General features: G+C 48.5%; 1 protein-coding gene across 1 annotated transcript in view; it reads left to right on the top strand.

The window, feature by feature from the left end:
* Positions 1-16,006, top strand: part of LOC136962462 (CUB and sushi domain-containing protein 3-like) — a 164,259-nt gene that overhangs the window by 62,996 nt on the left and 85,257 nt on the right. Inside the window, 4 exon segments of the mRNA XM_067256247.1 lie at positions 6,243-6,324; positions 10,810-10,847; positions 10,850-10,895; positions 11,629-11,753. Of these exon segments, the coding sequence (XP_067112348.1) occupies positions 6,243-6,324; positions 10,810-10,847; positions 10,850-10,895; positions 11,629-11,753 (291 nt within the window).

Below are 16,006 nucleotides of genomic sequence, written 5' to 3'. Positions count from 1 at the left end.
CATGGACACAAATAACACACATTGATACAATACATAGATACAACATTGGTACAATGTACACACAAAAAAACTACACACAGGCACAATACAGCATACGTACTTATACACAGAATTGTTCCATATCCAGTTGCCGGGGTGTTTTTTCTGAATGATCCTCTGGCACAAAGAGCAGCTGGAAGCAGTGTGAACAATGGTTGAGGGGGCGTCTGGGTTCATGTGGTGCAGTGCGTGCTCTGCATGTCCTGGCTGTGCTGTTGAGGTGTGAGGTGAAGGGAGGTGTCGGAGTCATGTTGTGTATGATACGTATCGGGCAGATATGCATACAGACACAGCACACACAGTTGCACAGCACACACACACACACACATCTCAAACCCCCAGCACACACATTTACATTTAGTCATTTAGCAGACGCTCTTATCCAGAGCGACTTACAGTAAGTACAGGGATATTCCCTCAAGACAAGTAGGGTGAAGTGCCTTCCTCAAGGATACAACGTCATCTGGCACGGCCGGGAATCGAACTGGCAACCTTCTGATTACTAGCCCGCTTCCCACACACTTCAAACCCCAGCACACACACATACACACACACACTCAAACCCCCAGCACACATGTACACACACACACCTCAACCCCCAGCACACACATACAGACACACGCAAACACACACCTAAACCCCTTACCTCCCAACACAGACACACACACCTCATACACCCAGTACACACACATCTTAACCACCTATTCACACACACACACCTCAGCCCCTCACCTCCCAACACACACATCTTAACCCCCAGCACAAAAACCTACACACACACATACCTCAACCGCTCACCTCCCAGCACACCACACACACACACACGCACCTCAACCCCCCAGCAAACACACACAAACACCTCAATGCTCCACGCTCCAGACTGCAGTCATGCATCCCTGGCCCCCTCATGAGGAACATGTCAGGAGGGAAGGAGCGAGGAGGAGGAGAAGAGGGAGGTGAGGGAAGGGGGGTCGGAAGAGAGTGAGGGTGAGATGGAGGAAAGGGAGAGGAGGTGAGGGGAGGTGAGGGAAGGGGGGTCGGAGAGGGGGAGTGAGGGTGAGATGGAAGAAAGGGCGGAGGGGAGGAGGTGAGGGAGGGGGAGGAGGTGAGGGAAGAGGAGGAGGTTTTAAGAGGGGGTGAGGGAGAGGAGGAGGAGAATGAATTGGGAGAGGAAGAACAGGAGGAGGGGAGGAAGAGGAGGAGGAGGCTGGGGGGGGGGGGGAAATCAGGATTCACATCGTTCCTGTTGTCTCCGGTCACATGACTCGTTATCCCGTGTCCTAGAACAATCCGGACTGTCTCTCAACAACATGGTTGTCGGAGTGAAAAGGCTCTCGTGGTGTCCCTATCAGACAAGGCCATGTTTGTCTTCTCCCTGACAGCTAGACAACATCCCATAATAATAATTTACATGCATGTATAATCAGCTGTCCGGCTGGTTGCCAACAATGAAACTACCGGCCGTTGCTGTCAAGCCAGTCGTGATACCAGACGGAATGAAACTGTAATTAGTGATGTTGTCAGGGCGCCGTTTTAACACCCTGTCACCGTGGGTGATGGTTTGATGACGCAACGGAAGCCTGCGAGGACATTTCACGATGTGGCGTGTGAGTTATGGGGTGGAGAGGAAATGTCATGGGTACCTGGTGGAGAGGCTGTGTGTGGGGGTGAGAGGTGCATGTGTGTCTCTCCTAGTCTACGCCCCCCTCCTTGCCCTCTTAGTCTACCCCCTTTCACCTCTCTGCCCTGGGTCCATCAGGCTCTTACCACAGAAGCAACTCCTTATAGTCCTGTTAACCTACACTGCCTGGGGACAGACTGAGAGAGAGGAGAGAGAGAAAGAGGGAAGGAGAAGGGTTCCTGCACTAGTTAAAGAGAAAGAGAGAGGCATTAATATCGAAAATCCACATGTGGTTCGGTAGCTTGCTAACCTAAACGAAAGTCGAAACAAAAGTGGCCTATTTAACGTTAGCTATTCTCATACAAAAACACATTCTGCATCTGAGGAATCGTTGGCTACTTGTGTGACGACAGGCTTTGGTCTTGATGAAGTGCATGAGCAGAGGTGAAGTGTTGCATTGTGGTGTTTGTTATTATGAAGAAGTGGACACAACATTTTGTTTTGCTTATAGGATATTTTGAGTCCACTGTACAGGGTGCACGTTTTGTTTGCTGGAATTTGGACACTCAAACTAAAAATGGCATAGCATCAATGCTCCCTAATCCCTATACAGTAGGAGCATTTTCAGACACAGATTAGCTAACCCAACATGAACTAACCTTACAGAGTCTAACCAACCGTACAGGAAGTCAAGCTAACCTAATAGGAAGTCTAACCAACCGTACAGGAAGTCAAGCTAACCTTACAGGAAGTCAAGCTAACCGTACAGGAAGTCTAACTGACCCTAGAGGAAGTCTGACTAACCATAAAGGAAGTCGAACTAACTCAACACGACATCTAGCTAACCATACAGGAAATCGAATCCTAACCATCCAGGAAGCCTAACTACTCACAACTATGCGAAAGCTTCGTGTTGCCCGTGAATACACTTCTGTAGCTTGAGCTGGCTTCATCGCACAGAAATCAATTTGTCATTTGTGCTCGTATTTATTCATGACAGCGTGCGACCCCAGGGCCAGTGGATGGATGTGATGAAACCTTAGGCTTCACTAATAAGAGTCCTCGTTGACACACTCATTTGTCAGTACCATATGATGCGGAATGCATGTGTGATGGAGGGGAGAGGTGTGTGTCCGTGTGTGTGTGGGTAAGCGTACGTGTGTGTCTGTGCGAGTGATTGTTTGTGGGTGGGTGTAAATATAAATGGTCTCCAGCGTGCATGTGTGCGTGCATGTGTGAATGCCTTTGGTGTTTTTATATGGTCTCCATTACTTGTGTGCTAGGGATGGCTGTGGTGATTAATGGTGAGTTAAAGAGGGGCGAACGAGGGGGGGGGGGGGGGGTAATAAAGGGAGGTAGCAAGGGGGAGGGGTCCAGAAGTGACACCACTACCACAACAGCCCTGCCAGTACCATGGGTTCAGAGAGCAAAGCAGGGTACCATGGTTACCTGAACCCGAGTCTCTATGGCTGTGTCAGAGCTCTAAAGGGGCAGAGCTAGGGTGAGGAGAGGCATTCCAAATCAGCTCCGCCTCTCCTACTCTCCTCCTCCTCTTCTTCTCCTCCTCCCCTCCTCTTTACCCTCCCTCCTCCTCCTCCTCCCCTCCTCTCCTCCCTCCCCCCTCTCCTCCCACCTCCTCCCCTCCTCTCCTCCTCTCCTCCTTCTCTTCTCCTCCGTCTCCTCCTCTTCTCCTCCTCTCCTCCTTCTCTTCTCCTCCTCTCCTCCTCCTCTTCTCCTCCTCTCCTCCTCTTCTTCTCCTCCTCTTCTTCTCCTCCTCCCCTCCTCTCCTCCTACTCTTCTCCTCCCTCTCTTCCTCTTCTTCTCCTCCTCTTCTTCTCCTCCTCCCCTCCTCTCCTCCTCCTCTTCCTCCTCCTCTCCTCCTCCACTCCTCCTCTTCTCCTCCTCCTACTCTCCTCCTCCTCTTCTCCTCTCCTCCTCTTCTTCTCCTCCTCTTCTTCTCCTCCTCCCCTCCTCTCCTCCTCCTCTTCTCTTCCTCTCCTCCTCCTCTCCTCCTCCTCTTCTCCTCCACTCCTCCTCTCTCTCCTCCTCCTCTTCTCCTCCTGTCCTCCTCCTCTTCTCCTCCTCTCCTCCTCCTCTCCTCCTCCTCTTCTCCTCCTCTTCTCCTCCTCTTCTTTTCCTCCTCCTTTCCTCTTCCTCCTCCTCCTCACCTCCTTCCTCTCATCTTCCTCACCTCCTCCATTCAGCATTTTTACACCAGTCATGCCATGTAATCAACCTCCGGCCGTAAAGCCGGATGGTAACCTTGGAGATGGTGATTTACAGCTTCCAGAGTGCTTTATGGCAGCCTTCTCTCATGAACGTGTGATGTATGAGGACGGGCCGATGGCCAGCTGGTCCCTTCTCTGTCCCCTCTTTCCCTCCATCCCTCTCTCCCTACATCCTCTCCACCGCCATCCCTCTCTCCCTCCATCCTCTCCACCACCATCCCTCCCTCTCCCTTCATCCTCTCCACCGCCATCCCTCCCTCTCCCCTCCATCCTCTCCACCACCATCCCTCCCTCTCCCTCCATCCTCTCCACCACCATCCCTCCCTCTCCCTCCATCCTCTCCACCACCATCCCTCCCTCTCCCTTCATCCTCTCCACCGCCATCCCTCCCTCTCCCTTCATCCTCTCCACCGCTATCACTCCTTCTCTTCCTCTCCATCCCCTCTCTCCTCTCTCTACCTCCATCCCTGTCTCTCCTTGGCTCTCTCCATCCATTCCTCTCTCCCACCATCTTTCCATCCCTTCATCTCTCTCTCTCCCTCCTGCTGTCTCTACCTCCATCTCTTTGTCCCTTGTTCGCCCCTCCCTCCATCACATAACACTATTCCAGCTGTCTGGACAGTGAAACTAAACACAATAGAAAGAGATTAAATGTGAAACTCTTCATTTTAAAGCAGACAGATACCCTGGTTACAGTTATCCTGGTTACGGTTAGCCTGGTAATGGTCAGCCTGTTTTCAGCTACCCTGGTTACGGTCAGCCTGGGTACAGATACCATGGTTACAGTTGCCCTGGTTACTGTCAGCCTGGTTACAGTCAACTACGTCACAGTGACCCACCCCATCTTCTATTCTCCTCCTCTCCTCTTTTTCTCCTCCTCACCCCCTCACCTCCTCACCCCCTCACCTCCTCACCCCCTCACTTCAGGCCTGGGTGAGAGTATCCTCTTATACTTGTCAGTATTGGAAACAATTGAAACATCAGAGTTTTGAACTCTTGTGACTGGACCAAAGGACCATACAGGCCAGTGTAGCGGGTGTGACTGGACCAAAGGACCATACAGGCTAGTGTAGCGGGTGTGACTGGACCATCAGGCTGGGTGGGGTGAACCAAGGATACCTTAATCATGGCAGCGTTTTGCCTGGTCTCTCCACTATCCCGTCATCTCCTGCAGAACATCCCCATGGCAACACTGTAGGATTGGAACCTTGGACACGTGTGGTTTTTGAAATCTTTCGTTTTCTGTTAGTTTTTTTGCAGTGAGAAGAAAACATTTATTATGATGTTTTCTGTGAAATAGGGAAAGTATTGCATTTCTGCTGCTGCTGTCATTATTATGATTATGATTATTGTTGTTGTTATTATTATTATTATTAATTTCATTGCAAATATGATTATGATTATTATTGTTGTTGTTATTATTATTATCATTATTATTATTATTATTATTATTATTATTATTATTATTATTATTATTATTATTATTATTATTTGCTTGTTGCTGCTCACAAGGCTTCTGTTCCATGTCAGCATTGTAGATATTCTCAACCTGATTGGCTCTATTCCCTCAGCTCAATCCCCATAAACCACTGTGCGTGGTGCGTGTGTGCGTGTGCGTGCGTGCGTGTGTGTGTGTGTGTGTGTGAGAGAGGGAGAGAGAGAGAGAGAGAGAGAGAGAGAGGAGAGAGAGAGAGAGAGAGAGAGAGAGAGTGTGTGTGTGGTGACATTTCCCAGTGAGCTAGTTGGGGGCAGGGGTGACAAATTGTCCGCTCTGCAGGTAGAGACGCTGACAGACACCTCTGGTGATCCCCATGGGATCCCTCTCTCTCTCTCCCTCCTCCTCCTCCCTTTCTCTCTCTCTCTCTCTCTCTCTCCCTCCTCCTCCTCCCTTTCTCTCTCTCTCTCTCCACCATCTCCTCTCTCTCCCTCTCTCTCTCTCTCCTCCTCCCTCTTCCACTCCCTCCCTCCCTTCCACTCCCTCCGTCTCCCTCCACCTCTCTCTCCCTCCACCTACCTCCACCACCTCACACCATCTTTCCCCCTTCTCCCCCCTCAAGCTGACACACGAACAGAAGCCTCTGGAATAATCTCTTCTCTTTTTATGTTCTCCATTTAGCTTGTTTTTCGTTTTTCTTTGTCTCTTTTTTCCCTCTCTGTCTCCTTCTCTCTCTCTCTCTCTCTCTCTCTCTCTCTCTCTCTCTCTCTCTCTCTCTCTCTCTCCCTGTCTGTCTCTCTCCCTCCCTATGTTTGTAGCAGATGTGGCTCTGCTCTGTTTGGACCAAACCAACACTGATGCACCTGTCCTCCAGTCTGACATCATATCCTGTCTCTCTCTGTGTTTCTCTGACTTATAGTGAAGCGGTCTCTAGATTCCAAATCTAGAGGTGTTAAATTATTCCCAGGCAAAGACAACAACAACAAGTTCTCTATCTGTGAGTCCTATACTTTGTTTCTCCTTTATGGTCAATCTGTGGGTTGGTTTGGTTTTGCTATCTGTACTGTGTGTGTGTGTGTATAGTTTGCTCCCTGTGCAGTGTCTGTGTGTTTTTATGTGCCTTGTGTTTTCGATTTCATTCACCATTGCTTTGTCCTGGCTTTCCCTCCTAATCAGCTGCTGGTTTGGCATGCCCCAACCCTCCTGACCCCCCCCCCCCCCCCCCCCCCCCCCCCCCCGGCCCCCCCCCCCCCACCGACCTTATACGTCCGACCTCAACCTTCACTTTCATAACCTGGTCAATATCCTGTTTGGTCATCAATAGGCTCTGATGGACACCACCTGCCCTGGCCCCTGAACCCTGACCCGTGTGTCACTCCGCCTTGAACCCTGCTCTCGGGCTCGCTCTTGTCAGGTCAACAAGGAAGGATTCATAGGAAACAGGAAGTGCAGAACATGTTGCTACGTTGCCACTTCCATTCACCAGACACTGAGGCCCCGAGGAGGGTTCAGACCCCGCCCATGCAGCTAGTAAACAAACTGCTGATTGGGATTGTGCCATGCAGCACACACACACGCACTCACATGTACACACACCTTCACCCAGCACAACACACACACACAAACTCTCTCACCCAGCAAGGACTTTTCTTTTCCTGGAAGGGGATTTGAGGAGACTGGAGCATATGCCGAACAGAAACATACACACACACACACTATTCAAACAAACAAACAAACAAACAAACAGACACACTGTTTAAACACACACGTGCACACTGTTCAAACACAGTCATATGCTTCAAACACACACACACATGCACTCCCCCCCGCCCCACACACACAAACACGGTACACACACATACACAAACAGGAACCTCCTGGCACAGTTCCACAGTAACAATGTGTTGCACCAAGTCAGGTCATAAAATTACATTACATTTACATTTACATTTAGTCATTTAGCAGACGCTCTTATCCAGAGCGAATTACAGTAAGTACAGGGACATTCCCCCGAGGCAAGTAGGGTGAAGTGCCTTGCCCAAGGACACAACATCAGTTGGCATGACCGGGAATCGAACTGGCAACCTTCGGATTACTAGCCCGCTTCCCTCACCGCTCAGCCACCTGACTAATTAGACCTCAAACACACACACATACGGTCATTCCACACCAGTGGTTAAACAACTTACCACACCACAACACACCTATTGCATAGACCACAGCAACAGGAACATGTGCACCCCAAATAAACCAGCCATATCCTCCCACACCTCTCTTCTGTACATGTTTACACAAACCCACACGTTTGCGCGCGCACACACACACGGGTTTACCAAGCAGCTGCCACTCTAAGATTAGTATCACGACATTCCTCTCAGTTGGACCAAAGGGCCACCGTGGAGAAAGCTTCGCTCTGTCACAATGTCTGTGCGACCTGTACTCTCTTCTGCTCATTACAGTCGGTCTTCTCTGTAGCTTGGTCACACTCATACACGCACACACACACACCTCCACATCATTAGTCCAGTTGTGGTGGTGTCTGGAGCGTTCCAGGGGTCTAATGGAGTCACGTGACCTTCTCTAACCGTGTGTGCCGGCCGCGTCTCTGAACAGCAGGCTAAACTATTGAAAGAAAGAAAGAGAGAAAGGAAAGGAAAGAAAAAGAAAGAAAGAAAGAACAGGATCATGGGTCCTGGTTGCCTTTCTTCTGCATACATAATGTGCATGAGCCTGCGTGTGCATGAGCCTGGGAGTGAGGTTGTTGTTTTGTTTGTATGTTTCCTTGGTTGGTTGGTTGCTTGTATGGTTGTTGTTGTTTTTTTTTGTTTCGAAGGTTGTTTGTTTAGTTGTTTGTTTGTTTATTGGGTTAGTTGGTTGGATGGTTGGTCGGTTGTTCATTTGGTTGTTGGTCTGTAGGTCAGTTGTTTGGTTGATTAATTGTTTGTTTGATTTTTGTTTATTTGGTTGGTTGGTTGGTTGCATCTGTGGCCTCACCTTTCTGCATGTTAAACCTGCATTCAGTCCCAGTGGGAAAATTATCTTCTTCTACATGAACTAGACCAATCTTATAACAAATACAATCATATATGTATAGCTCTTTTACAAGCACAATCACAAACCCTTAACCTAACCAAATATCACTCTCACTGTCCCCTATATACCATCACAATCCCTGTATAATATCAATCTACCATATAATATCAACCTCCCTTTGTAATATCACTGCCCCCTATTACCACTCCCTACTGCCCCTAATTAATATTACTGTTACCCTAATTAATATCACTGTCCCCTATTACTTTCCCCTATATAATATAATTGTCACTTATATAATATCCCTATCATTGTCCCGTATTTCATGTCACTGTATGGTATTATGGTTTTACTGTCCCTATATAATATATACATCCCCAATATAATCACCATAATCACTGTACCCTATTTGACATCACTGTCCCTTTATAATATCCCTGTTCTGTAACATCACTGTTCAGTAATAACTAGGAATGTAATGTTACTGTGAGACTGGTAAACTGCTGAATAGTTAACCAGTGAATTTGAAGACAGTTACTGGCTTGGGCTGTGTGTGTGTTTCAGAGATAGAGTGTGTGTGCTTCAGAGCTTTAGAGATAGTGTGTGTGTGTGTGTGTGTGTGTGTGTGTGTGTGTGTGTGTGTGTGTGTGTGTGGTGTGTGTGTGTGTGTGTGCTGTAACAACAGCTCTCCTGGGTTTCACACTCCAGTAGAGTCTACAGCCTGTAAACATGTCTGACAAAATGCTGGAGAGGGTTTGAGAGTGACCTGATACTGGGGACACACACCACACACAAACACACACGCTCAGACACACTCAGGAACACGCATAAACGCGCACATACACTTGCACAGACACATACACTCACACAGACACACACACAGGCACACACATAAACACACACACAGTGACCCCACAATCTCTCCCCTCTCTCTGAGAATAACATGGACAGACCCAGATAGTGTGGAGCTCATTAAATCTGAGAGCTCCCATCTGCTCTGCAGCATCCATCCCAGAATACACCGTCGCCACGGCAACACCGACAGGTCACACAGGTTCACCCCACCAGCATGGCCCACATGCACAGTTCTCAGATGACTGTCACAACAAAATACTATATTGTATGTGGTGGTTAATGATTGGTGGAAAGCCTGAAAAGTAAGGAAGTTCAGATGACCTCGGAAACCCTACTGAACTCTGATGTCATAGACTAGACATAGATATGCTGCGGTAACAGGTGTGAATAAGTAAGTGCTGGAATGAACTTGAATGAGCCTTACTATGATGAAGGGTTATGTCATCAACAATGTTTGTTTCATATTCTAATGTGGGCTTGTTATGTGTCAAGTAGTACAGGTATTTAGTAGTACAGGGGGTCAGATGGTTGAGCGGTTAGGGAGTCGGGCTATTAATCAGAATGTTGTTGGTTCGACTCCCGGCTGCCACAAATGACGTTGTGTCCTTGGGCAAGGCACTTCACCCTACTTGCTTTGGGGAGAATGTCCCTGTACTTACTGTAAGTCACTCTGGATAAGAGCATCTGCTAAATGACTAAATGTAATTGTAATTGTATTTAATGAACAATTAGTGTTTGATTTTATGAATATTATTGTTATTACAGTTATATGTGCGAGACGGACAGACAGGTAGGCAGAAAGGCAGACTGGTTCTTGGTGCTATGTTGAAAACAGCCCAGGAAAATGCAAGACACACAGCAAACCTTTTGGGGAGATTAATGTTTGGATCCCACACAACCAGAAGTCAAGGGCTAAACACTTTGTTTGGTTCAAGCCCCCAGAGAAGAGCAAGAGAGGTTTGTGCTTGTCGCCTGAGTTGGTGTGTGTAGGCCGCTGCAGGGTCCACATGGTCAGGACTGACTGCTTCATCACACACACTGACTGCACAAAACACCAAACACACACACAGACACACACAAACACACGCACAGACACATACACAGACAGACTGGACGGCAAAACCTCCATGGACACACAATAACTCACACACACATGTTATGAGATAAGCTAAGAGAAGATGTGTGCATGCATGTGTGTGTATGTGTGTGTGTTTGGATGTGTGTGTGTCTGTGTGTTACATCCCAGCCCAAGCTATTCCAGCAGCATCACAAGTCTATTCACAAGAGGAGTCTAAATCACACTCAGCCCTCTGACCCAGTGAGTAGGGCAGAAGGACAAGCGCCCCCCCCCCACCCAACAGATCCCCCCCCCCCTCCATGGCCCCCAACCTGTTTAGACTCTGCCTCCTCCTGTTTCCCATAATGCCTTGCTCTGAAACTTCTTGTTTCCCATGATGCCTTGCTCTGACTCTTCCAGTTATCCATGATTCCTTGCTCTCAGTGTCTTCCGGTTTCCCATGATGCCTTGCTCTGACTCTTCCATTTCCATGATGCCTTGCTCTGACTGTCTTCCTGTTTCCCATAATGCCTTGCTGTAGTGAACGAGGCGGGATCAAGCAAGCGTCCAACTCCTGCCCGACCCTGGAGAGCCAGAGAATGGAAAACGCACAGGCTCCGACTTCAGGTACACACACTCGCACACACACACGCAGAAATAGACACATACAGACACATAGACTCACGCAAACATATGCACGCACTCAAGCACAAACATGCAGGCACATACGCATAAATAGACACACACCGCAAATGCACAAACACATCATTCGGTGGTGGAGTCAAGGAACTGTCTGCCATGACTCATCCATAGACCAACATCATGTCAGCTAGTTGAACTATCCCACACTGACCACACAACCTCCTCCTCTCCCCTTTTCTGCTTTCTTTCTTTCTTTCTCTCCTCTCCTCCTCCTCTCCCCTCATCTTATTTCATCTATTCCCCGCTCCCTTTCTCCTCTCTCCTATCTTCTTTTCTCCTCATCTCATCTCCTTCTCTCCTCTCCTCCTCTCCCCTCTCCTCTCCACAACAGCAGGTTTCTGTAATGACCTGTCTGGAGGAGAACAGTGTTATTATTAAGTGAGAAGTAGACACTCTCAGTCCTGTGGGTGTGTGTGGTGTCCATGTCATCCACACTTGGGCGTCTAACAAACACCAGGACCGGGTTTCATCTTCCGAGAAGTCGTGTGTGATCAGCCTAACCCTGGGAGACAAACTCCACAGACACACACACACTCGCCCACTCACGCCAATGTCATGGTTGTACTGTGCGATCAACAGTACTGCCTGGGAGACAACAAACTTGGGAGACACCTCTAGCTAACCCTGTCTCTGTGTGTGTGTGTGTGTGTGTCTGCAGTATTGGAGCCACGGCTCTGTTTAACTGTGATGAGGACCATGTGCTCCAGGGCAGTAAGACCATCACATGTCAACGTGTAGCAGAGGTGTTCGCTGCCTGGAGCGACCACAGGCCTGTCTGCAAAGGTAAGCTAAGCACACACACACACACACAAACGCATAGACTCAGTCACACACATGTACATACACGCATACGCAGACACGCACACTCACACACACACACTCATACACCCGCGTGCGCGCGCACAGACACAGACATGAAAACGCATACACACACATACACCCCCCGTCCCCCCCAACACACACACACACACAAAGAGCACTCTGGGTTATGCAAACCCAGTTGTACTCTGTGTCATGTGTAACTGAAATAACCCTGAGCCCTGGAACTGTCCCTGTGGGGGGGGAGAGAGGAGGGAGGAGGGAGGGAGGAGGGGTGGTGGGGGTGAGGGGGGGGGGGGGAGGAGAGTGAGGGAGAGGGCAGAAGAGAGGGAGGAGGATGGGCGGCAGGAGAGGGGGAGCGGGGGGAGACGGTGGGGGGGGGGGGGTGGAGGAGGGGGGAGGAATTAGGAAAGGAAGGATGAAGGGAGGAGGGGAAGGGATAGCTTCATCCAGGTAACATAGGATATGGAAACATCTCCGGCCGACAGTTTAATTATGCATAATTAGTAGGGAGATGAGCTAACGCGCTGGACAACTCAAGACATAATTATTTGCCGGCTGGGGAGGAGGACAGGAGTGACACGTCTCCAGACACCTTGGAGACCTGCTCTTTGACTTAATTAATGAAACGTCTGATTGTTTTTCACTGGAATGTTTCTAACGATAACATCTCGTTATCATCTCGTTATCATCTCATTATCATCTCCGTTATCATCTTGTTAGTGTTTAATCAAAAGGAAGTTCCTGATATCAATTAACTACTTCTTGTCATTGCCCCCCCCCCTCCCCTCCCCGGTCCATGGCTGACCTGTGCCACTCAGTCAGGCAGTAACCAATCACATCTTAATAAGACTTATAGAATCTGCCAATCAGAAGTGGTTGAGCTGTAGATGAGCCTGATTGGACACATGGATAGGCACGCACACAGACTCACTGACTAGAAAAGTCGGTAGTTAAATGGACTTTAGTAGTCATGTGATCAGTTTGATCATGTGGTCATATGGTGAACGTTGAACATTCAAGAAGGAACTTTAAGCGATTACAGTGTTCTGCCTCTACCTCTGGAGAATCCTGTTTCCGTCCTCACACACACACACACACACTCACACAAACACACACATGACAGGAAGTAAGTTCAATTTGGTTTTATTGTGGACAAAATAGACCTTGAAATAGTGTGGGCATGTCTGTGTGTGCAAGTGTGCGTGTGTGTGTGTGCTGTGTGTGTTCAAGTGTGTGCGTGTGTGTGTGTGTGTGCGTGTGTGTGTTCAAGTGTGTGCGTGTGTGCGTGTGTTGTGTGTGCAAGTGTGCGTGTGTGTGTGTGTGCATGTGTGTGTTCAAGTGTGTGCGTGTGTTGTGTGTGCGTGTGTGTGTTCAAGTGTGTGCGTGTGTGTTCACATTAGGTGTGAAACAGGAAGAAAGCAGCAAAGTACTCTGGCGCAGGGTTAATGGTGTCATTGATCATCCTGAGTGGACGAGGTGGTTGTGTGTGTGTGTGTCTGAGTGGACTGTGTGAGTGTGTGTGTGTGTGTGTGTGGTCTGAGTGGACTGTTTGGACTGTGTGAGTGTGTGTGAGTGTATGTGTGGCATCTCAACAACTTCCTGACTTCCTGGAGCTAATCTTCTCCGCCGGCTAGTGAGCGTGCCCCAGTTCCTCCATCAGAGGTCAGGACGGATGTCATTGGTCGAGATGAAGCAGAGGCCACAACGATGCAGTGGAGAGTGATAGAGGGAGAGAGAGGAAGAGTGAGAGAAGAGTGAGAGGAAGAGTGAGAGGAAGAGTGAGAGAAAGAAAGAAAGAAAGAAAGAGAGAGAGAGAGAGAGAGAGAGAGAGAGAGAGAGAGAGAGAGAGAGAGAGAGAGAGAGAGAGAGAGAGAGAGAGAGAGAGAGAGGAGGTAAAGGTAGGGGAGCATTGGTCATGGCCTTAGTCATTGTTACTTAGCCTCTCTGGCAGGTGTGTGTATGTGTGCATGGTGTGTGGTGTGTGTGATCAGGTGTGTAAGCGTTATGTTAGCAGGCACAGTCAGAGGTCGGTCTCCAAGTGTCACTGCAGGATAGCAGGCCAGCTGCTTCTCTGCTGGCATCTCTGGAACAACACCCCCACTGGCACACACACACACACACACATACACGCACACACACACGCACACACACACACACGCACACACACACACACACATGCTGCAACAGCCCTGACACTTCTTATCTGTTTGATTAAATTTCACATGGGTTAGCACAGTGTGGCAGTGAACAGACACACACAAACATTAACCACAAGCACACGCACGCACACAAATGCACACCTCTCTCCTCCACTGTCCCAACCTTGTCTCACCCACCCTAACCCGCCACGCACACACACACTTCCCCTCCCTGCACACACACTTTACTTTTCACTAAGTTTTTTAGTATTTACTGCTTCCTTGATCTTTGATCTCAACCAACCCCCGCCACCATCCCCTCCCCCCCCCCCCCGCCCCCCCCGCTGGTCCCCGTGGTTACGAGCAGCACAAACTCATTAATGAAAGGTGCCATTTGAAATCATGCAGAAATTGCCCAGATCTATATTCTACAGACAGCCTGGGGGGGGGGGGGGGGGGGTGAACTTCATCATAAATATCAACACAGCGAATGTGTCTCCACTCCACTGCTGTCTGCTTACACACCACTGCTCTACTGCTCTCCCTCACACTACCTCACACTACCTCACACTGCCACACACTACCTCACACTGCCACACACTGCCCACACACTGCCACACACTACCTCACACTACCTCACACTGCCACACACTGCCACACACTGCCACACACTACCTCACACTGCCTCACACTGCCACACACTGCCTCACACTATCTCACACTACCTCACACTGCCACACACTGCCACACACTACCTACACACTGCCACACGCTGCCACACACTACCTCACACTACCTCACACTGCCACACACTGCCACACACTACCTCACACTGCCACACACTGCCACACACTACCTCACACTACCTCACACTACCTCACACTGCCACACACAACCTCACACTGACACACACTACCACACACTACCTCACACTACCTCACACTACCACACACTACCTCACAGTACCTCACACTGCCACACACTGCCACACACAACCACACACTGCCACACACTACCTCACACTACCTCTCACTACACACACAACCTCATATTACCCATACACTACCACACACTACTACACACTGCTCACACACTACTTACACACTACCTCACACTACCACACACAACCTCACATTACCCATACACTGCTACAAATTACCACACACTACTTACACACTACCTCACACTACCACACACAACCTCACATTACCCATACACTACCACACATTACCACACACTGCCCACACACTACTTACACACTACCACACACTACCTCACATTACCTACACACTACCTACACACTACCACACACAACCTCAAATTACCTACACACTACCCACACACGACCAACACACTATCACCACTACCCACACACTACCACACACTACACACAAACTACTTACACAATACTCCACACTTTATACTGATTAACAAAAGCTTTGAGCTGCTTAGAAAATTATCGATTCTTACTCTGTGACAAAATGTACTGGTAGTGGTAGTTGAGGCGTATGTATTGTGATTTTGATACAATAGTTCAGGGCCTTTAAATGCTAAGATATAACTTTTAATAACATTTAATGAAATCTTTATTTGAAGGCCAAAATTATTAAATTATTAGTTATTTAACTACACAAACTGGTTCTCAATTGTAAGACTACGTTAGCTGAATATTAGTGTTTTGTCAGCATTAGTTGCGTTAGTTGTAACCTTCTGCAAATATGGCCTATATAAAAATTTACAGAGTAATATCTTAAATAACAAAGATATTGCCAAATGGCAAATATTCAATTCAAATTTGTTTGCAGAAAAGGTCTATTGTCTGTAACTTTATTTTGTATAAATAATTATGAGATTGGTGCCCTTTCTTCTGCTTGAGCATCTGTCCTCAAAAATGTATGTGCACTGCACAGTTAGAGATGTTTGTTTAGCTTGCTGTGTTAAAGTAATTTAGCTGTGTTAGTTTAGCTAGTTTGTTTGCTGTGTTAGTTGAGAGGTGAGAGAGGAGAGACAGGGAGAGAGAGAGAGGAGGGTCATGGAGAGAGAGAGGAGAGAGAGACAGGGAAGGGAGGAGGGAGG

This window comes from Osmerus mordax, chromosome 18 (assembly GCF_038355195.1).
Source record: "Osmerus mordax isolate fOsmMor3 chromosome 18, fOsmMor3.pri, whole genome shotgun sequence".
In the NCBI taxonomy this organism is placed as follows: domain Eukaryota; kingdom Metazoa; phylum Chordata; class Actinopteri; order Osmeriformes; family Osmeridae; genus Osmerus; species Osmerus mordax.
This window is presented reverse-complemented; position numbering and strand designations above follow the sequence as displayed.